At 42.6% G+C, this 22,263-nt stretch overlaps 1 protein-coding gene across 2 annotated transcripts in view; it reads right to left on the bottom strand.

The window, feature by feature from the left end:
- LOC128743257 (protein bunched, class 2/F/G isoform) overlaps positions 1-22,263 on the bottom strand; it is a 315,245-nt gene that overhangs the window by 288,532 nt on the left and 4,450 nt on the right. For both annotated transcript variants that reach the window (XM_053839803.1, XM_053839802.1), the window contains exon 2: positions 7,250-9,557. In XM_053839803.1, coding sequence (XP_053695778.1) covers positions 7,250-9,408 — 2,159 coding nt within the window. In that variant the 5' untranslated portion in view covers positions 9,409-9,557. The remainder of the gene's footprint in view (positions 1-7,249; positions 9,558-22,263) is intronic.

The following is a 22,263-nucleotide window of genomic DNA, read 5'->3' on the forward strand; positions in this document are numbered from 1 at the left end:
AATTGTAAGCGATGGTCAAGCTGCGGAGCCACCAACACAGGAGGAGGTTAAGAAGGCAATCAGTGAGCTGAAAAACGATAAGGTTGCTGGGAAGCACGGTATCGCAGCTGAACTTCTAAAAGGGGGGAGCGAGCGGCTGTACGAAGCAATTCGCAGGATCATTGTCAGAATCTGGGAGGAAGAAAAAATGCCGGAGGAGTGGTTGGATGGCCTCATTTGCCCAATTTTCAAAAGGGACATCGACTGGAGTGTAAAAACTATCGAGGAATTACATTGCTCAATTCTGCCTACAAGGTGCTTTCCCGTATCCTGTTCTGCAGACTGAGCCCGTTAACGGAGTCCTTCGTCGGCGAGTACCAAGCTGGTTTCCGTGAGGGTCGCTCCTCGACGGATCAGATGTTTACCCTGCGTCAGTTGCTAGACAAGTTCCAGGAGTACTACTTGCAGACACACCATCTGTTTGTGGACTTTGAAGCGGCGTACGATTCAGTTAAACGAAATGAGCTGTGGCAGATAATGCTAGAACATGGTTTTCCGACGAAACTAGTTCGTGCGACGCTGGACGAATCCAAATCATGCGTTAGAATAGCGGGTGAGACCTCAGCTGCTTTCGTGATGTTGGATGGACTGAAGCTAGGGGATGTACTCTCTAGCCTGCTATTCAACATTGCCTTGGAAGGTGCATTACGAAGGGCAAACGTGGAAAGGAATGGAACTATCATCACGAAATCTCACATGCTTCTTGGTTTTGCGGACGACGTCGATATCATCGGAATCAACCGCAGAGCAGTGGAGAGGCCTTCAGGCTTTTTAAAAGGGAAGCGGCGAGATTGGGACTTACCATTAACACTGCCAAAACGAAGTACATGGTTGCTGGTAGGGAACGTGGGAGCCCAAGTGGTGTTGGTGCCGAGGTGGAGTTAGATGGGGAACGACATGAAGCAGTGGAGAAATTTATATACCTTGGTACACTCGTGACATGTGACAACGATGGAAGCCGCGAAGTGAAACGACGAGTTACAGCCACGAATCGGGCTTTCTACGGATTACGTAGCCAGCTGAAGTCCCGTAGTTTGCGCAAATTCGCACAAAACTGGCGCTCTACAGAACACTAATCCTCCCGGTGGCCCTTTACGGACACGAATCATGGACGCTAAAGGAAGCTGATCGGCGAGTGCTTGGGGTTTTTGAGCGTAAAATTCTGCGATCTATACTTGGTGGCAAAATGGAAAATGGAGTGTGGCGCAGACGCATGAATCACGAGCTGTACCAAGTATACAAATATGCTGATATAGTGAAGGTAGTGGAATGTGGCAGGCTGCGGTGGACTGGACACTTGACCAGACTGCCCGATGGAAGAGTATCCAAAACTATTTTCAGCATAGAACCAGGAAGAGACCGTAGACTCCGACGCAGAATCCGCACCCGGTGTGTGTGTGCTGTCAAAGACGATGCACGTTCAGCTGGTGATCGTGGGGATTGGAGAACGGCAGCCCAGGACCAACGGTACTGGAGGACCATAATTCGTTCGGCGCAGGATCGGTAACGGACCGTTGCCACTAAAACAACAAAACAACAGGATGACTGGAATAAAGTGCTGTGAGAGAATTTCGAACGCATTGAAACCTCATAGGGTACTTCTAGAAGGTAATGGTCTTTTCAGCTCGCCCTTCAACGTTATGCTAGAAGGTAAGACGAGCCGTCAAATTGGATGGCACAAGTCGTGCCTGCTATGGGTGCTTTCGTGTGTATTCGCATGCGTTCGTATGTTTTCGTGGAATAAAGTCACACACTACCGCCAGGTACGCTAGTGTCGCTAGAAGATGGCATGTACGTGTTTGGTTTTCAACTTCCACTTCTGTTCTGACCTTTCGGTCTAATATTCTAGGCCTTCGTACAAAATTCACCTTGTATAAAACGTTAATTAGACTGGACCTCTAAGGACTTGAAAATGGATCTTGCTCGAGGAGGACCTGCGAGTCAACTTTGTGTGCACGTGCAGGCGACGTTATCATTAGAAACTTCGCGATTGAAGAGGCAATCTACGCCAGATCAAAAGCGGAGACTAAAAAGATTGGATTAAAAATCAATGCGTCGGAAATCAAATATATGAGAGGCTCAAGAGAGCATAATATCCACCTTCCACGAACAGTGACAGTGATGGCGATGAACTTGAAGTAGTTGATGAGTTCATATGATTTGGGATCTCTGATCAGCGCCGACAACTACACCAGTAAGGAGTTTCAACGACGCAAAAAGCAAAGCCTAAGGCTTAAATGTCTTTTCTAAGACTTAACCTTTCTTTATCGACAGACTTTACAGCCGGCTATTAGAGTACTGTACAGAACAATTTACGGAACTAGTGCAACAATCCTATTGACTCTACCGAGCAGCACCGCCTAGCCGAGATTTGAACATACGACAACTGGCTTGTTAGACCAGCATCGTACCTCGAAACCAGCAAAACGGTTAAGCGATTCAACGATAAAATGTTAAATCAGTTGATCGTTCTGTACGAGCTTGTTGAGACTGTAACCATGCTTACGGAAGAAAAACGTGCACTTACCGAACGAAAGCTGTCACACACTATTTCTGACGAAGTACAAACGGAAAGCAGAGATAAGCGCAGCTGCATGAACCATTGGATAAACTCGGAATCAGACCTCCGTTGCTATGATCGTTTAATTCACACCTCTCCGATCGCCATCTAGAAGTTAACAGCGACTGTTTTATCTCAAGAACTTTCATTGCCTGCTCTGGAATACCACAAGGCAGCCATCTTGGACCTTTGATCTTCCCCGTCTACTTCAACGATGTCAACGATTTCCTGCTTATAATGTTCACGACTTACATTTGCTGACGATTTTATGCTGTATGCAAAAGTGGAGAATCCGTCTGATGCGATGGTTCTAAAGGAGCAGCTTTTGAATTTTCGCGAAATGGTGCCGTAATGCTGACTTCTGACAAATGCAAAGTTATTACATTCTTCTGGAAGTCCTCTCATATTCGATTACATGCTATCAGACGTGCCTATACACCGCAAAAACTGTGTTAAGAACTTGGGAATTTTGTTCGATTCTAAGCTCGATTTTAAATAACACATCGCATTTATTGTCGACAAGGCCTGCAGGAACTGGATTTATTATGCGCAAAGCCAAGAACTTGTAGGGCTCCAATGTTGAGTGCTGCGCTCCAGCGTGGAGTCCCTACTGCCAAAATGGAGTTGACCGAATCGAGTCAGTGCAGCGCAGATTCATTCGTTTCGCTCTACGGAGAATGCCTTGGAACGACCCCTTCCAGCTGGATTGCTATGAACAACGACTCATTGATCTTGACCCCTTGAATACGTCACGAAGTGATCAGAGCACTAGCTGTTACAGATATGCTGACCTCGAGAGTGATTCAACTTCGACTTTAACGTTAGCCGCGAGGTGCTGAACGCGAGGTGTACATTCTGGGTTAAGTGTATCAGTAGGGTTATGACGTCTATTGATATATTTACATAAATAAACAAAACGTAAACATCAAACTACAGGCGCTTCTTGGAGAGGTTTCCAACGTTCACTTGGCGAAAATTGGGAGAAGAGAGACTATGCTGGGTCGGCCACGTTACGAGGCGCCGGGACGAAAGTGCGGTGAAATCTGTTCTCTTCATGGGCCCTACCGGCATCAGAAATAGAGGGGCTCAACGTGCTAGATGGCGCGACTGGATCGAAGCTCGCTAGTCAGCAGGTCGAGGCTCTCATGAAATTGTCGACAGGTGCCCAGGACCGCGTGGAACTCTCGATATAGCACGAGCCATTCCGATTCTAAACTGTTATCCGTGTCCGCTCATAATCTGTCATAGCTGACCTTATTCTGTTGAGATTAACTTGATGCAGATATGCTATTACTATTACTACTACAATATACTATATATTACATACTCTATACTCTATACTAATAATAAAGGAACTTTCAATTTTACATCTAGCTTTACTGAAAATACACTTCAATTGTATCGTAAGTTGATTTGAAATCAATACAAAACGATGAATTGGAGCACTGGGATTCCAATAAAATTATTTTTTGTGAACAATCAAATACAGAGGACAAGCAATCGTAGTTAAGATAAATTTTGGATAAACAAAGTTACTCATTCAGATAAATCCTGTTCACCCACAAAGTTTCATTGAATTCGGAAAGGGCGCAGCCAATCCTGTAGACGAGTTGGCGCGATGTCCTTATTTAGATCGACAATGTAGAGCAGTGCGTCGTGGTGGGGCGTTATTACAAACTCTCCCAACGAACCAAATGCGTACGTACGGTTGGCTAGGGGACGTGGGGGAAAACTAGTGGAACGTATTTCCTACATAAAATGGAAATATTTATGTGAATATATCACTGGGTGTTTTTGTTTTTGTTGGGGAGCCGCTTTCACTGGTTGCTGGCAATCGTGGGGTGGACGGTTATGTTGTCTTGAGAACTGTTTAAAGTTTCTTTCAATTCATTGTCAAAAATCGACACAGGCGGGGCAAAAAACAGCGTTTATTCTGATGAATGAAATCATTAGATAGGAATCTTTTGACGTAAATAACCATTACGTATTTTAGAATTTTCCACTTATCATTCATTTTCAAACCGAACAAAACGAAGGCAATGCAACGATTATTGACAACTGACACAAATGTCGTTTTACAACATTTTGTGCATAATGTATTACAATTAAAAAATAATTTAACAATAATACACCAGTTAGGATACAATGGCCCTGTTCTGCGAGAACTAACCGGTCGATGTCACTAATAAACCGGTGCCACTGCGTGTAATTGTAATTATCGACTAAACTTTAGTGTTGCGAAATGCGAAAAACTTGTGTGGAGTTGAAATCTGCTTTTAAAACAAAGAAAAACTATTGATTTATCGTCGCACTCGGTACAGCTTTTTTTGTCCCTGGTTATTCTAATTGAAGGCATAAACGCAAACAGTATGCCTTCCTTTTGGAATTGTTGACAAACTTTCTCCCTTTTTGCTTGTGCCGATATTTTCCTGACAAGCTAGCTAAATTTGTTTGTATTAAGGAACTATTTCTGCTTGGGAAATGGCATCATTTGGCTTGGCTGTTTTTCAAACGAAGCGAAGGAAATGGAAAACATTGGGCAGATGAGAGTAGGTATAGGTAAACTTTCCACTAAACTGAAGCATTAGGCAGCGTTTAGTAGTCGTGCTGTTGTGACGTCTCGCAGCAGTGGACGGGGGGATCGAGCCATGTTTGTATTATTTGCGATGTGCATGCATGGCTTCAGATGACCTTGAACTTCACCTGAGTCACGAAAGAGTCGGTCATGGATGGTTAACTACCGGGAGAGACAAGGAAGTGGCTGAAAGAGAGACGACGCACTATGAGTTGGAAACGTATTCATGTGTATTTAGTATTATGCGGTGTGTGTAAGAATCCTAAAATTTTAATAAAATAGTTTTCCTAACCTACCAGATTTAAAATTAGAATTTATTTTTCATTCAGCAACCTTATAAGCTACTTTTATCCCACTGTCATAAAAGGACAGTTTTGGGAGGGCAACATTTTAATATAGTAGTTTGTGACGATTGAAAAATTAAATTTTGTTACTTTACTGTATTTTAATCTAAGACAAGATGCGATAATTTTTCCCCTGCCAGAAGATAAGAGCGATATGTCTTGTGTTCAACTCTGGCAATAAACGCATGTATTTTTTGACATTAGAGCTACTATTAGCATAAGTGAAAATGAAAGCCAGGCCTTTTACGAGACTGCATATTTTCTTTCCTCTTGGCGGACTTGTTTTTAGGTTTGTCCTGAACTGCTAATTTTGCAAGAAATGATATTAACTGTATCATCAAAAAAATCATTCATCAATTCAGTATCTCTCGAGTGTAAAGTTGTTAATAAGCTCTCTATCAGAAATCGATCTTCGCACTCTGAGTCGTAATTTTCAACTAAAAGCAATCGGCATCGATCGGATTTTCCCTGTAAGTAGAATCATAAAATTTTAAAAGTTATGGCAGTTGCCTTTCACATCTTACAATTCAAATTATATAAAAAAAATGCTTATTGCTGTCTTCGTCGTAGGCAAGCGTAATTAAAAGTCTAATGCTATTTTTACTCGCCCCACGGCGTACGTAAGAAAGCAATACCCAACATTGCACTGCAGCCAACCGTGTGGGCTGTCGGGACACACCACACTGACTGTTGTAGATCATAATCAAGCACACGGTTCACGCAGCGGCGGAAGGCGGCTGAAATTGAAAAGCTTAACTATATCCTATCCCGTACCCAAATGTACCCTTTTCAATGTTCTCCTTCAGTCTTCAGTCTGCGCGTGGATGGAAATTTTGCACGGAGTTTGACGATCGTGTGTTGACTTGAACCATGCGAGGGTGTGAGTGCTTTCCAGGAGGAAAATCCGAAAGAAATGAACGCTGTGTCGTGGTGCTTTTATAGGAAAAGTTTGTCACAACCGGTCGTATGCATAAGGCTTGGAACTGAACAGTTTATGGACGATTATTGGACGCATAAAGCCGGCGACGGTAGACTATTTTGCGATAAACTGAGAGAAAGTCTGAACGTAAAAACTGCGAGCAATACAACATGCTAGAAGAAACCACTAATAGCAGTGCGCAAGCTCGCGGGGATAATCAGTCTTTTCGCTCGCATACAATGTTGCATTATTTTTATTGAAATCGTGGCAAAGGCGGGACAATTCTGTACCTATGATTTGCGTGATTTTCCTACCTTCTCTAGCAAGTACCTATTATACACAGAGCAAATAAAAGTATTAATAACAATTTTCTACAAGAAAGTTGCCGCTAAGCTCACTAAAGATTGTTTCTTCGTTCATGAATTAAAACATGGCTTTGAGTTTGCTGTGTCTTTGGTGACATTCTCAAGACCATCAGAAGATATAAAATAAGCGAGTGATTTTTTATTGATAAAATCTTTCGGACAAACCTAGAAGCCAACATATAGGCGAATTGAGCTGTGCAAGTGTAACATAAATGACAACGATTGGTGTCGGTTAGGGTGAAGTTGGTGCATGATAAGTGAACGATTAAGATGATTTGTGGGTTTTGATTGCAAAATGGGAACAAAACAAACGGGAAGTGCATCGTAAGAACAGAAGTTTTGTTTCCCAAATGGATATATACAAAATTAACAATACACCAGAGAAACTAAAATCGAAAGTATGCAGGGTATGCTTCTCGGAGGAAACAGTCAGAGGGTGGCACTTACCTTTCACCATCCTCGCCACTTTTTTCGCCATCTTCAGCGCCGGCTGCTGCCACGGCGGCTGCCGTCACCCCGGCGACGGCTGACAGAAGATTCGACTCCGTCAGATGATCGCTAGCTGCAGTGGCTGCTGCAGCAGCGGCTGCAGCTGCGATCGATGCATGCTGACTGCTGATATTGCTGCTGGTGTTGGTGGTGGTGGTGGTGGCCGTTATAGAAGCGGCCGACATTGAAGGGGAACTCACGGGCGGTACAGCAGGAGCATTGGCCGACGTAGGTGTAGAGCTGTTATCACCGTTCCCGCCAGCAGCGGTGGCTGTTACTGGCGATGATGTAGTCGACGAAGAAGAAGCTGCCATCGGTTCTGATGCGGAGCTTGAGGACACAGTGCCTACGGCTTCCGTCACCTGTTGTTGATTGGTGACGTTTGCGCCGGTAGTCACATTAGCGGTGACCGACGGAATTGTTCCGGAATTAGCCATGGAAGAAGACGGTGATAGGATTGTCGTCTCCGAAGTAACTTGCTCGCCGATGCTGGCTACGACTGGAGAATTGGTTTGAGAGGTTTGTTGTTGGAACTGTTGGGGAGATGGGAAGCTCGTTTGCTGCGGATGATGCTGGGGATTGCTAATGACGATATTCATCTCTTGTGATGTAGCCGATGATGATGGAACTGGTGGAAGAACAACGTTAGATGTCACAGGAGCAGAGCTTTTGGTCTGCGGGGGTTGCATCTGAATGTTGGTTGGCAGAGTGACACCATGTTGATGGTGGTGTTGCTGTTGTTGCTGCTGCTGCTGTTGCTGCTGTGGTTGCTGTTGCTGCGCAATGTCGGTAATGTTGGACATCGTGTGCGGATAGTATGGTGTTTGCCCTTGTGGTTGTGCAGTTGCCTGGGTAGACTGTGGCGGTTGACTTGGTCCTCCAGCCGCACCACTTCCGGCAAGTGCATTTTGCAACTGTGACTGGGGCATACTGTGAGGGACACCGGCTGGTGCCACATGACTAGCTGGCTGAGATTGAGAAATCGTTCCACCACCTGCATTAGTATTTGTTCCAATGGTTGATTGAGCCAGATTTAGGCTTTGACCCGGAGATTCATTGTTCAGCATTCCGATGACAGGGTTAGTCGGAACACTGGCGGCTAGATGAGTATGATAGTCAGGATTATCGCCATCTGCTGTCGGAACTGTTGTAGGAGCAAAGCTGTCATTAAGCACTACACCACTGTCCTGAGTTCGCATGGTGTTTGTATCGACATTAGCCGACGGTTCCCCTTCTCCCTCCTTTGGAGATGCTTGAAGTGTTGTATGATCCAGATAGTCCATACAAACCCATCGACCGCGTTTGAATGGTTCAGTGCTTTCAATTTTTACCACCTTGAAACGCTCGTTTCGGTGGTGCAACTCTTTGCCATCGTCTTTTCCGTGGCCCATAATGTTGATGCCAGCATCAGTGACACTTACATGCATTGCATCTGCCAGAGCTTCCGCACCGTGAGCACGGTCGTTCGGCGCAACGATAGCTAACCCGTACTGAGAGCTTGTCGGAATGACTGGAACGCTACCAATGGCGTTCGAGGCGAAAAACACGTCTTCTTTGCTGAATGTGTCCTCTGAGAAAGAAGGAGTTTCGTTTTCGAAATCGGTTATCCGACTATTATCATCCGTGTGGGACTCGTCAAGATCATCAGCTGAATCGTCACCGTTGTCAGCACTGGTCCGTGCCCCGACTGTGACGGATGTGATCATGAATGAGGACGTTTTACCTGCGGCCGCAGCGGCGGCAGCAGCAGCAGCACCCCCTACGCCACTCTTTCGTGAGATACTCCCCATCGAAGACGAGGATGAATTCGCCATCATTGACGGCGGAACCGTACTGCTGGAAGAATTATCAGTCCCACCTCCGCCAGCTGATCCTGCATTTCCACCACCTGCACCACCCAGCCGCAAGCTTTCGCTCGTTGTTCGGTGTATAACATTTGCATGCTTTCCACTGCCAGCGATTTTCCCCGCAACGGATCCTGCCGTTGAACCGCTCCCACCGCCGGTCGTCATTTCCAGCGATTTGTTGTGATGCAACAGGCCACCACCTCCACCGACTCCGGCCGTTTTATGATGCTGTGACGGTGGTAAACTGTTTCCAACCGAATTTTCGGCCATACCTTTTTTCTTGCTTCTCGGAATTTTCCGGCTTTTTAGGGAAACGGAGAACAGAAATTAAGCACTCGCGGGGGCACGTCCGGGACGTACACCTGTCGAATTCAAACGGAACACTGATGCGATTTCTCGCGCACTATGCACTTGGTTTCCTGTTGAAGAAAAACGAAAGAAAAAGAAACAATCGGTTATCTACTATTGTAGGAACAAAACGTAAATATATATGGTAAGAATACATTATTTTTGTTACGTTATATATTAAGAAGATATTCAAGTTGCAATCGACTGTAACATGTTATTTAGATATATGTGATGGGTTGTTGAGAATAAATCAAACCACACGCCAAAACCATTTGCTTGGTTTTGCTTGTTTCTTGAGCTAGCGGAACTTTCTATCGACGCCAGTTTCTTCAAGTTCGATGGTCGATACTACAAACACACTTTTGGTACAACAATGGGCAACTTTGCTAAATCTAGTGATACCATGAACCAAATCGGCTATATTTTCATAAATAGTCGGTCGAACATCGTCAACATACGCTCTCTACGGGTGCGGATATCGACTCGGATCATTACCTATAGTAGCAGTACGTTTGCGTTCTAAACTACCGACGGGGTACAGCTCACGACAAAGCTGTGTTGCTCGGTTTCGACGGGTTGTTTACCGCAAGCTGCCGCGCATCTGCTGAGTGAGGCTCTGTAAAGCCTGATGCTTTGGCGCTCTCGACGACGGATGGCGCAGTATGAGGACGTAACCGTAGTGTCAGAAGAAGAAAACGACGAAATAACACGTTTAAAGGGGAACTGCAGAAAAGGAAAGCGGGCCTGAAGGACTGCAGAGATCGTAAAGAACTAGAGCAAGTTTACTGTACGTTACTTTAGTGGCGATGGTCCGTTATCGATCCTGTGCCGAACGAATTATAGTCCTCCAGTACTGTCCAGTACTATAGCGCACATCCTTCGGGTGCGGGGTCAGCCCCGAAGTCTACTTTTCCTGGATCTCTGCTGAAAATTGTTTTCGTTACTACTTTGGCCACGTGCCCAGCCCACCGCAGCCTGCCAGATTGTACTACCTTTAATATATCAGGATATTTGTATAGGTACTTGCTATACAAACAGCTGTATGCTGGATGTTGAAACGTAGCGACCTTTCAGTGCCCCGGCCGCGTTCGATAACTTTGCGAAATAGTGGTCAGTCGATGTTTGATCCCCAAAAAGACCGCATATCGATGACATCCGAAAAGTGTCGACCGTAAGTCAGCACATGATCGAACTGAGAGTTAGTCTTCATTTGGATGCCTCCAGGGTTGTTTACGAATATTCCGACGTGGAAGGTAGGTGCGGCAGATAGCTATTTTTCTGGCCTCGGCCAACTTTATGAGCCACAGACAGTTATAATCAGGGATGGAAAAAAATCGCTTCTAGTGATCAAGATCATAGAAGCGATCAGATTTAGATTCATTGACATCACAACTTGTAAGCGGCAAACATTTTGTCGCGATCCGCACAGATTATGACAAACCTCATGTCCGATCATGTTCATTATATGTCGTTGAGAAATATAACAAAACAGGCGATCGGCTGTGTGCATCGCATGAATTACAATACAAACAAAATGTGTGACCTTTTTTCTCGCAGCTAGGTAAGATGTAACACTGTGATCGACTGCTGAGACTCTATAGAGCACAAAAAGATTCACTGTTTGTCATGATCTGTACGGATCATGATATATGCGTGTGGCGATAACTCACAGATTTTATCAAAATCACTGATCTTCCATCCCTGGTTATAATTGATCTACAGATTAAGACTGTAGCGGTGATAGTGCGATACATATTCAGATCATCGGCATATAATAGTTTTGCCAGGTTATCACAGAGATCCATCTTGCAGCAAATTCCATCCTGTTAGCCTCCAGCTGTTGGTGTCATAAATACGTCCATTGCCGAGTACTTTATTGCTTGTTTAGACGAATCGTTCGACGTCATCGTTCTTATGGAGACTTGGCGCTGTGAGCGTACCTGTTCATGCTAAATATTTGGAGACTATCATGAAGTTTTTCAGACTGATAGGAGTTTACCTGTGTGTGCTCTATCTGCCAGCTGACCGAACGCGTGACCTCGCGTAATTAAAGTTCATACTGAATCGCAGCGTGTTATTTGTACGCAAGCATTTCCTGCCGACGAACTAGTGGTCCTCGGTGACTTCAATGTTCCTATCTTGAAGTAACAGTTCTCTACTGATCGATTCTTGTATGCAGATCCATTACAATCCACCTTCCATGATGGTATGCACACACTGTTGGACGGCTACAACCTCAACCTTCTGCGACAAATCAACTCTGTGACTAATGAGAATAGCTGAATGCTCGATCTGTGTTTCGTCAGCAATACAGACTACGCATCTCAGCTTACTGCAGCCAATGTTGCAAATCGAGCGAGAAGTCAACCATGCCTACTTACACGCGAAAGAGTATGAGAAACATAGCATTCAACCCTTACGCCACACACGCAGGCGTGAAAGAAACAGTCGCCGGTGCTGTATGCATACATTTTGCTACCCACACACTCGCGCTCGCACATCCTCACATCGTCTTCCTGCATGGCTTATTCCCCAGGCAAAAAACTCGTGGGGAATCAACTGCCCTTTGAGGCTGGTGGCGCACTGGAATACAAATTTTGCATTACTTTTTTTTTCTTTTTCTTCTCCTTCATCTTCGCCTTCGATTCTACCCAGGGGCGCGAGCGCGAGCCCTCGCATGTAATCGGCATCAGCGGATCGGGCTACAATGACGAGCGACAACTGTAACTGTTAGCTAAATACATACTCGCAAAAACTCGTTGTAGTGCATGAAGAAACAAGAGCGGGAGTTTTAAAGGGATGCTTATGCCGGCATGTTCGTTAGAATGAGTACGCGTGTGTGAGAAAATTAGCCCACACGAGTGTGGGCTTCGCAACACTGACTGCAGCTTCACGTCCTCTAGTGAAGACTGTCCATCATCATCCCGCCTTACGCTTGAAGTGGATATTTCGGAGAATTTTTGTAGCATAGCGGATGCCGTTAGCTACGATTTTAGACGAACTGACTTCTTTGGTATTCTAGATATTAATTGGAACGAGATTCTAGACAATAACGAAGTCAATGTTCCTGTTCAGACTTTCTCGAACATCCTCAATTATGCTATTGATCGACATGTTCCGAAACGCACACCTCCATCTGTCAAACATGCACCTTGGCAGACTGCAAAGTTGCAACGCTTGAAGGCATCGAAAAGAGCAGCTCTAAGGCTCTCAAAATATGGCGGTCTATTGCTGCGTGATTATTATTGGCAGATAAATTATGCATACAAGCGTTCGAGCCAACGGTGTTATGCGAATTACTTGCGTAGTATTCAGAGGAAACTGAAAACAGCGAGCAAAGGAAAGAATTCAGTCTACCATCAGCAATGAAGTACAGAGACAAAACGGGAACGAATGCAGATGCAAATTGTAAGATTTTCTCCAAGAAGTTCTCCAGTGTATTTTCGTGTCAGCTGACCAAATCGCCTTGGTGGCAAAAATGGTTACGCTTTCTGGACTTTCGTTGAATGTTATTAATGTGAGCGATGCTATGATCCAAAAAGCCATCTCCGAAATGAAGCCGGACGGGATACCCGCTGTTTTTCGCAAGAGTCGAGGCGTTTCCAAATGGATGCAATTTAAAACCGACGTCTCTGCTGCTTTTGACATAAGTTAAATCATGAAATTGCGATTGCCAAACTCGACATGATGGGACTTGGCGGCACCCTACTGCTTCGGCTGAAGTCCTACTTGACTGATCGGCATCTGGTTGTTAAAATTGGAGGATCATTATCCAACGAGTTTATTGCTACGTACGGTATTTCAGAAGGCAGTCATCTAGGCCCGCTCATCTTTGTGCTATACCTTAACGATGTAAACTTTTCGCTACGAGGGCCCAGGCTTTCCTTTGCTGATTATCTTAAAATCCATCGCGAGGTCAAAAAATCAGAAGACGCGATATTTCTGCAACAGCAACTGGAGAGCTTTTCTAGATGGTGTAACGAAAATAGAGTGGTGCTCAACATTAACAAGTGATCAGTTGTGTCATCCTCCTCTCTCTAGGAGTTCTCCTTGGCTCACAGCCGAGCCTTGCTTGAAGAATTTGTACTGCGCGCTTGTCCGTTCAACGCAGGAATATTGCTCGGCGGTCTGGAATCGCCATTATCTCAACGGCGTCGATCGGCTAGAGAAAATACAACGCAAATTTTTTCGATTTGTCCTTCGTTGCCTGCCTTGGAACAACCCTCTCCAGCTACCAAGATACGAAGCGCGTCTGATGCTAATTGCATTGGACACCCTAGCAACCAGGAGATATCTGTGTCGAGCAATCCTTGCAACTGATATCCTGATGGTGAGGGCCGATTGTTCATAGCTTCTTAACCATATTATTCTACGAGTTCAACGATGACCTCTTCGTATGTTCCTCCAAGTACTTTTTCGAAGGACAAATTATGCAACCAACGGGGCCATCGTCGGGTGATAACGAGTTTTCAGTCAAGTGTCAGTTGGGTTCGACTTTCACCTAAATCGTAGCACTATTCGTGGGAACTTTTTAAACAAGTTTCGTACTAGTTAGACTATGTGACTAGCGGGTAGAGGACACACACAGTCATGCGGAGACTCCCCTCTTCACTACCTCCGGGTCGGCATACGCCCTTGGCTACCGGACAAGAAAACACTTGGAATCGGTCTCAAGCAAACTCCCTTTTTATTCTCTTTCTGTCGACATTTTATTTTTCCCACTTTCTTTCTCTCTATCTCCTACCTCTTTAACTTTTCGACTTTTATTTCGGGGCCCCCTTTCCGTCCGCAATCGCCAACTGCCGCTTCGCACCTCCCGGACACCGTCGCCGCTTTCCCTTCTCGATATTACGAGGATACGTTTGGGCGTCGATCGCCGTCCTTGATACCAACGTGCTCACACCTACGCACAGTGGATCCTCTCCATACAAAAGCTGGACAAAAATAAAAAAGTTGTCCAAAGATGCTGAAAATGCCACCTAAGGGTAATTTTGGGTCGCTGAATCTGATTTTTGCATCTAAAATGTTCTAAAATTATCATATGAACGTCTATGGTTGATTAAAAAAATATTAATACTGTAAATCATATACTTTATTTTTCTGCAAATACCTTTTATGTATTCTTAGTGTTTTGCAACAAACTGAACTACTAAAATTAAAATAAATTGGGCAAGCTCATGTTTCCAATACATAGCTGTGTTTAAATTTGAAGTATTATTTCATATTCACGTATGTTTTGAAATAGATTAAAACTGTTTTTTTGCTTATAGTGTTTCTTGCTATCCTCGAAATTTTGAAGCAATTTGAAAGATATTGATGGATAACAAAAGTAATGACCTAATATGGAATCGACATATGAATCAGAGAATGATTTCGTTCGATTTCAGATATTTAAGATGATAAAGAAATAATAAAGAATCATGCATGGCACAATCATTTTGATTCAATTCACATTCATTTGACAGTACCGTCTCAATCAAGCAGAATCTGAAAAAGTTATGTATGTGGCATTTGTAGAGCTAATTATTATCTTCAAATTTGCTGAATAAAGCTAGGCTGTATCTTTTGTATTTAAGGTACCATATGGTTGCTACCCCGTTGGTAACCAAATGAGCGTTCACTTGACTACCAACGGGGCAGCAGCATTGTAGCACAGTGAATACAAAAGATACAACCCTGCTTTATTCGGCAAAATTTTAGATAATAACTAGCTCTACAAATGCGACATACACAACTTCTTCAAATTTTGCTTAATTGGGACGGTAGTGTCAAATGAATATGAATTGAGTCAAAGTGATCGTGCCAACCCTGTTCAGAATTCATCAAATTTGAGACCTTGGCGCAGAACGGCGCAAGATGCCACTATGATTTTTGAAAACTAGACAAAATTTCCTGTAAAATGAAACATAAGTGGTCGATGCACTAGTATGCACTCCTAAGTAGATGGCGTCCTACAGACCGAAACACTGTTTAAAAATCAAATAATAACGTGTATTTCATATTGTAACTTTTATAACAATGATGTTTTGCGAAATCTAAAAATTCCATTGGATTCCCAAGAAAATTTCCTATCAAAACACATCTTTGCATAGACTAGTGTTCAATATTTTAAACTAACTAAAACGAATTGAATATCACAGGGTGTAAAGTTTTCGCATTGCGAATTTCAACAAATTTCACTGACTTTGGTATCTTCAAAAAATTTTACAAGCTTTAGTTTTTACTCGATTTACTTAAAAATTTGGCATATATATATTCAATGATAGTACATTTAAGAAAAAATATGAGAACAATAAAAATCGAAAATCGATTTTAGCATTTTTGTCCGGCCCGGCCCCTCTGTGCTACGGTCGGTATTGTAGCCACCGGGCCACGCGATCGGGTTGATCCTCAGTATATAACGAGGTATACAATGGTATACAATGAGGTCCTGTGAGCACATTGGGGGGAAATAGAAAATGGAGGGTGGGTGTCAGTTGGAGGCTGTATGCCGCTCAATTCCGGCGTTTAATTTTACCTGAACGACCAGTATATCCGGCACGATCCTCTTTTCCACTCTTTCACTGTCTCAGCTTTACTTTTTTCAGCTTAACAATTTATTCAATGTAAACTTTCTTTAGCCAATCTTTGTGGCACTACTGCTATCTTTTATGTTTATCTGCAGTCGGTCACCTTTGTGACCTTTCACTTTCAGGTTAGCCGGATTATTGGATCGTTCAGGATGTCGGATAACATTTCACGCTCTCCAACAGAGCACCCATTGATTCGTCCTTATTTTCCGTCGTTTGCACTGCTTTTTTTCGGCCGTCCGTTGTCTCGCATGGGTCCTCTGGCGGTGGGTAGAAGTACTGCGGTTGTTTTTCGTCGTGTCATTTGTGGGATTTATTAGAGGCAATACCTGTGACCAATGGCAACTTTTTTCTTCTCTTTTTTTCATTTAATACGAGCTACTCGCGTTAATCTCGGCATTCTTAGGTTGCCATACGGTCACTGGTTACAACTAAAATCATTAGGACTACAATATGTCTGTGGGTATAAAATAAAATAAAATCAAAATCAAATAAAATTAGATCATTTACAAAAAGTACAAAGACTAATGGTCCTAAAATACTGCCTTGAGGGACCCAGAAGTATATCGAAATAGTACGATTTGGTTCCGTTTAGATTTACACAAGCAGTGCGGCCCGTTAAATACGATAATAGCCAATTAGTAATTCATTCAGGTAGGCCGGTGCTCTTCATTTTCTCGATTTCTAACAAGTGCGAGACCTTGTCGAAAGCCTTGAAAAAGTCTCTATGTATTGCATCTATTATCGTTTCTCTATGCGTTTTGAAATATGTACTGCGAAACTCATCTGTAATCTGACGAGTTCCGTTACTAATATTTCATAACAGTCAACCGGTTTCTAACAAACTCGTTTGTCCCATCTACAAAAACGGGTGATCGGTTCGATTAGTGATAATTACCGTGTATTACGCTAATCAACTCTGTTTACAGGGTGCTTTGCCAGATCTTGATACGTCGTATTAAGCTTGAGTCATTTAATATCTGGACACACTGTTTATTTTACTGCGGCGTAAATAGTGGGTGGATCTAGAATGTTTTGATAGCAGTTTGTTTTGAAATGCTTCGTCTTTCTGTGCTGAAAAGTTCGTCACGATTAATTTTATTTCAAAGAAGTTATACTTGATGGAAGCCGCGAATAGTTGATGGAAGTCATCCGGAAGGATTTCGATCTTTTCGGACCACTAAGCTGAATCCAGTAGCCAAAAGACGTACCTAGAAGTTACAGAATGATGTTCTTGCAAACTACGAAGGATGCATCCACATGGACGACAAAACGTACGGATGGAAGATGGATTATGGGCAGCTTCCCGAACAAAAGTTCTATAAAAACACTGGTCGAGGTGATGCCCCTCGAAACTTCAAATTCGTTTTTGTTGATAAATTCTTAAGAAAGCTTATGACCTGGCAAGGTATTTGCAGCTGCGGACAAAAAACCCACCCTTGTGACAAACAACCCGATCAGGAGGGCATAACAAAATTATAACTGATCCTGTTATTTTTCGATCGGTGTTTTACTAACAACGGTTGTTATAAATTAGCTACTGCAAGTGGTTAAAATAACTCAAATTATAACAAAACTGCTTAGCAGTGATAGCGAAAATATAACAAAGTTTGTTATGTTTTGAACAAAATTATATCTAAATTTGTTACCATATTTCTAACAAATTTTGTTATAATTTTGTTAAAATATTGCAAAAACTTCTTTACCTCTGTCTGCTATATCGTCATTTTCCCGGACTATTGTCAAAAATAGTACAACTATTTATCGGGAACATTTACAAATAGCAACAGAAAAAGATTTTCCCATTTTTTCAATTCCAAAAACCGCACGCTTTCAGTCGGAATTGAACTCACGACATACCGCACACGATACCATCGTCTTAACCACTGTGCCAGAACTTCTCTTGGATTAAGGTAGTTTAAATTATTTTGGGTTGTCAGTTTTTGCTGTTCGGGCTGTCTATAAATAGATCTCTTTTGGTACGAGCCCGTGATCAAGAAGAAGAAATCGAATCCGTTTTATCAGTGTTGCACCATTTTGACAGTGTTGCACGATGTGCTTTCAAATATACCAGAAAATAAATTGAAGGGAACCTGGCCGTTCAAACTTTTTTTAAGTGAGTTTTATATTTCTGGTATTGATTCTACAGATGTTATTGTTGATTTTGGTAGGAACCAACCACAGGAAAGATTAAAAACAATTATGAACCTAATGATTTTAGTGATGCGTGGAAGAAAATATTTCTCAATTATACGAGGTTTTGTTGGTAAAGGATTGGAGACAACACTTCTTGCTTTTAAATTTTGTAAACAAGACGCAAACCGAGAAAAAAACTAAAACATTTTATTTTATCGTTAATTATTTTTTTCATAATGTGTTTGCTCGATTGCGTTTTGTTTCAAGCGTCTACCAACAAAATAAAAGTATGAGAGATTTTCTTTTTAATCATCATACAATACTATGGTCGTAGTTTAAATGAAAAAAAAATCAGAGGGGTTGTGTACAAGACACGACCGCCTATATAGGTGACGCAGGACTACGGAAATAGTGATAGTAGTCTGTATTCATGCTTGTAATCATTCGATTCTTCATGTATACATGCTATATGCAACATATATACATGCTACATGCGTTGTATGTAACATTTATCAAAGTTGTAACATTGCATACGTTCAATTCTCAACAGATTGTGCATTTGAAAACAATTTAACAAAATCAAGAACACAAACTATTGCTTTCCTGCTACCTTACTGAAATTAAAGATTGTTTTTATTATCCATGGTTTCCCACGTTGAAGGGATTTTACCAATTCAATCCTATTTTATCAACAGCACATCTTTTCACTACACTTCTAATGAAACGGTAAGCATGCGTATTCATACAGAGTCGTATTATAACCGAACACTACAGCTGTAGCACATTTTTCCAACACAGATATCAAGTTCGTCGAGGTTTAATCGTCTCGCAGTAAAGAATTTGCGATCTGTTGGGACAACGAACTTGTGTCATTTTTTCTAGCACACTTCCCTAACACAGACATCAAATTGGACTAGGTTTAATCGCGTTCGTAAGAAATCTGTTGGCACGAGGGGGCATTGTTACTCTCTCTGGCGTACTTCCCAAACAAGGACATCAAAATGGTCTAGGTTGAACCGTGGTGTTAAGAAATCTTGTTGAAATGAGGAAGCTTGGTCACTTGTTTTGGCTTACTTCCCAAGCACAGATATCAAGTTGGTATAGGTTTAGATCATCGTAAACAATCTTCCAACCAATCACGAAGCGAGAATTCTGGTAAAACATAGGTTCATTATTTTCAATTTTTCAATGGTTCAACATCAAGAATCCATACTTTTCTTTATTTGGGTCAATTCTTAGAAGATTTTCCGATCGATTGGTGTAAGAATATTGAAAATCGATTGGAAAACCACTGAGCTATTAGCGCTCAAAACCTTTCATTTTTCGTGACGCTCGCATTTTTCGATTTTTTGGAATGACACCCTATCTCAAAACTTGCCGTAAGACGTAGTCCTACGTCAAAATTTAGTTTGCTCATATTTAAGATTCCACAACAATTCAAAAATAACTCTTTCGTTTATTAAAACAAAGGTTTCTTTCAATTCGTTGTTAGAACCTAATAAAGTGCAGCAAATACATAAAAGATGGCTTAACAGGAGCGGCATTTTGCATCGAGTATATTTCTAACTGCAATAGTTTATGTTTTAATTTTATACACTTGCTGTTGTCGGATGCTTAAACAAATTGTTATCCAAACAAACAAACGATGTCTAGAATTCACCACAAAATTTTCTTAATGCAAAATTGATAGATATAAGAATTCGCTATATGTAATCGTTATTTCGTTCTGATGCACTGAAACTGAACATGACATAGGACTTAGATTGCAATTGCGCTTGAAATTAGACACGAAATTTCATTTCAAATTGCATGTCAAATGGACATGATATTGGATTTGATATTGGACCAAAATTTAAACTTGGAATGGGACATTAAATTCGACTTAAATTTAGAATTCAAATTGAATTCAAATAAAACATGAAATTTGACTTTAAATAGTACTTGAAATTTTACTTGAAGTTAGGCTGGTATTGCATGTACAATTTAGCTTAAAATCAGATTTGAAATTACACATAAAATTTGCGTTACATTTTATAGAAAAGGTATGGCACGTTCCCCATTGTGTGTCCCGGGCACACCAGTGATGATATGTAACATTTTTAGTAGTGGCCAAAGCCCTATTTCTCCTATATAACTCAATGAGTTATAACTATCAGAATCTGTTACAAACTTGAAACTTTTGTTTTCACTTCCTGATCAGTTTATTTCCGATTTGTAACACAATGTGTTATAAATATCAGAATGTGTTATAAATTTGATGTTATCTTGTTATGCCCTCCTGATCGGGAAGCCTATAGATTCCAAAATGTCCAAGTAGGAGTGCCTGAAAAAACGTATGATTAACATTAAAGTACATTGAAGATCACAATGGACCTGTAAAGTTTTGGGCTGATTTGGCAAGTTGCCACCACAGCAGGAAAATACCACAGTAGCATCGAGACAACGAAAGCGACATCAATCCAGCATCTTTGAAAAGGATATCAATCCATGCAACTAGCCTCAATTGAGAAAATTGGGTAATTTTCAAACAGAAGTTGAAGAAGCGTGAAAAGGTGAGTCGGGATGTGACTACAGAGATGAAAAGATGGTGAAACAAAATGGCCACTTAAGTTGGCCATTAGTGTCCCACAAACTCATCCGCATTGAGGTTTTTGATGTGTTGTGCCGATGCTGGGGAACAGGACGACCCGAAGGTAGCGACGTCCATGACGTAAACTCGAGGAAGATCTGTTGGACGGTCACGGAACATGAAGCGCTGCGATTGGCAATCAGGCGAACGTATTTTTAACTGATGGAACATTTCCATTACGTCGCCAGTCTCCGCCACCGGGTATTGGCGAAATTGGTATAGAACCATCGGAAGCGGAGTGAGAAGATCTGGCCCCTTAAGGATTTTTGAGTTGAAAGACACGTCACCCACCTTGGCTGCCGCATCCCAGATTAGCCGAACTTTTCCGTGTTTTTTTCGGGCTAGTAACCACGCCAAGGGTAAGGTTCCACACGCGACTGGCTTCTACAGAGGTCAATTATTCCAGGCTCGCATGTGCATAATCCTTCCGTTCGTAGTCCAGAATCTGCTCATGTACACGGTTTCATAACTCTGGATCTCGTTGAAGGCGACGCTCTAGCGACTCCAAATGTCGAACCGCCATCGGATAGCTATCGGGAAAGTTGGGATTGTCCGTTTTCCATAGTAGGTCGGTTTCGAAGTTTGTACCGGTATGAGTTCGTCGAGTAATTTCTTGTAGCAGTTGTATTGCGCGCTTCTCGTTGGTTGTCCCATGGCGTGGTTCGACGAGTCCAGCATCTTCGAGGGCGAAGTAGTCACGAAGCTGTTCATTTAGTTCACGATCAGGATCGGAAACTGTCCCGATGTGAAACCGACGATTGCGAACTGATTCGAGTGTTTTGGAACGTACCCATAGATGCTTCAACCTAACCGACATTTCGCACCAACAGGATGAGATGGTGGCCCTTCTCGCAGCTTCAGAGGAACGCACAATCGGAGATTATCTAAACCTATGAGCAGCTTAGGTTCGATTGACTCGTAGTCTTCGAGTGGGAGACCGCGCAAATGAGGGAAATGATTTGCAAGATCCCGGTAATTCAAACTTTGCATGGGCAGTACAAGACGGCTAACCGTACGCGTATTGGACAGAGTGTAGCGGGAATTGCTACATTTGCCGGAAATGTCAAGCCGTACGCATAGGGAATTTGGCTCAACCCGTGTCACATTTCCGGTCCACTTTAGGGTTAGCGCTTCTGGCTTGCCACTAACACCAACCGATTTCGCAACTGACTCATCAAGCAGGGTGTAGGATTACCCTTCATCGATAAAGACGTAGATAGTTTTGGATTCGTTGATGCCATGCAGGATGACCGGAAGAACACGGAAAAGTGGCCACTGCAAATCCCCGGAAGTTAGATGGCTAGAAGAAATATTCGTTCGCTCGGAAATCGTAGCAGAGTGCAGAAGAGTGTGATGTTTCTGTCGATATCCGCTGACACCGCAACCGTTCCAGGAACGACACGGCCATTTGCCGTGACTGTTGAGGCACGTCCGGCAAAGACT

Source organism: Sabethes cyaneus, chromosome 3 (genome assembly GCF_943734655.1).
Source record: "Sabethes cyaneus chromosome 3, idSabCyanKW18_F2, whole genome shotgun sequence".
Classification (NCBI taxonomy): domain Eukaryota; kingdom Metazoa; phylum Arthropoda; class Insecta; order Diptera; family Culicidae; genus Sabethes; species Sabethes cyaneus.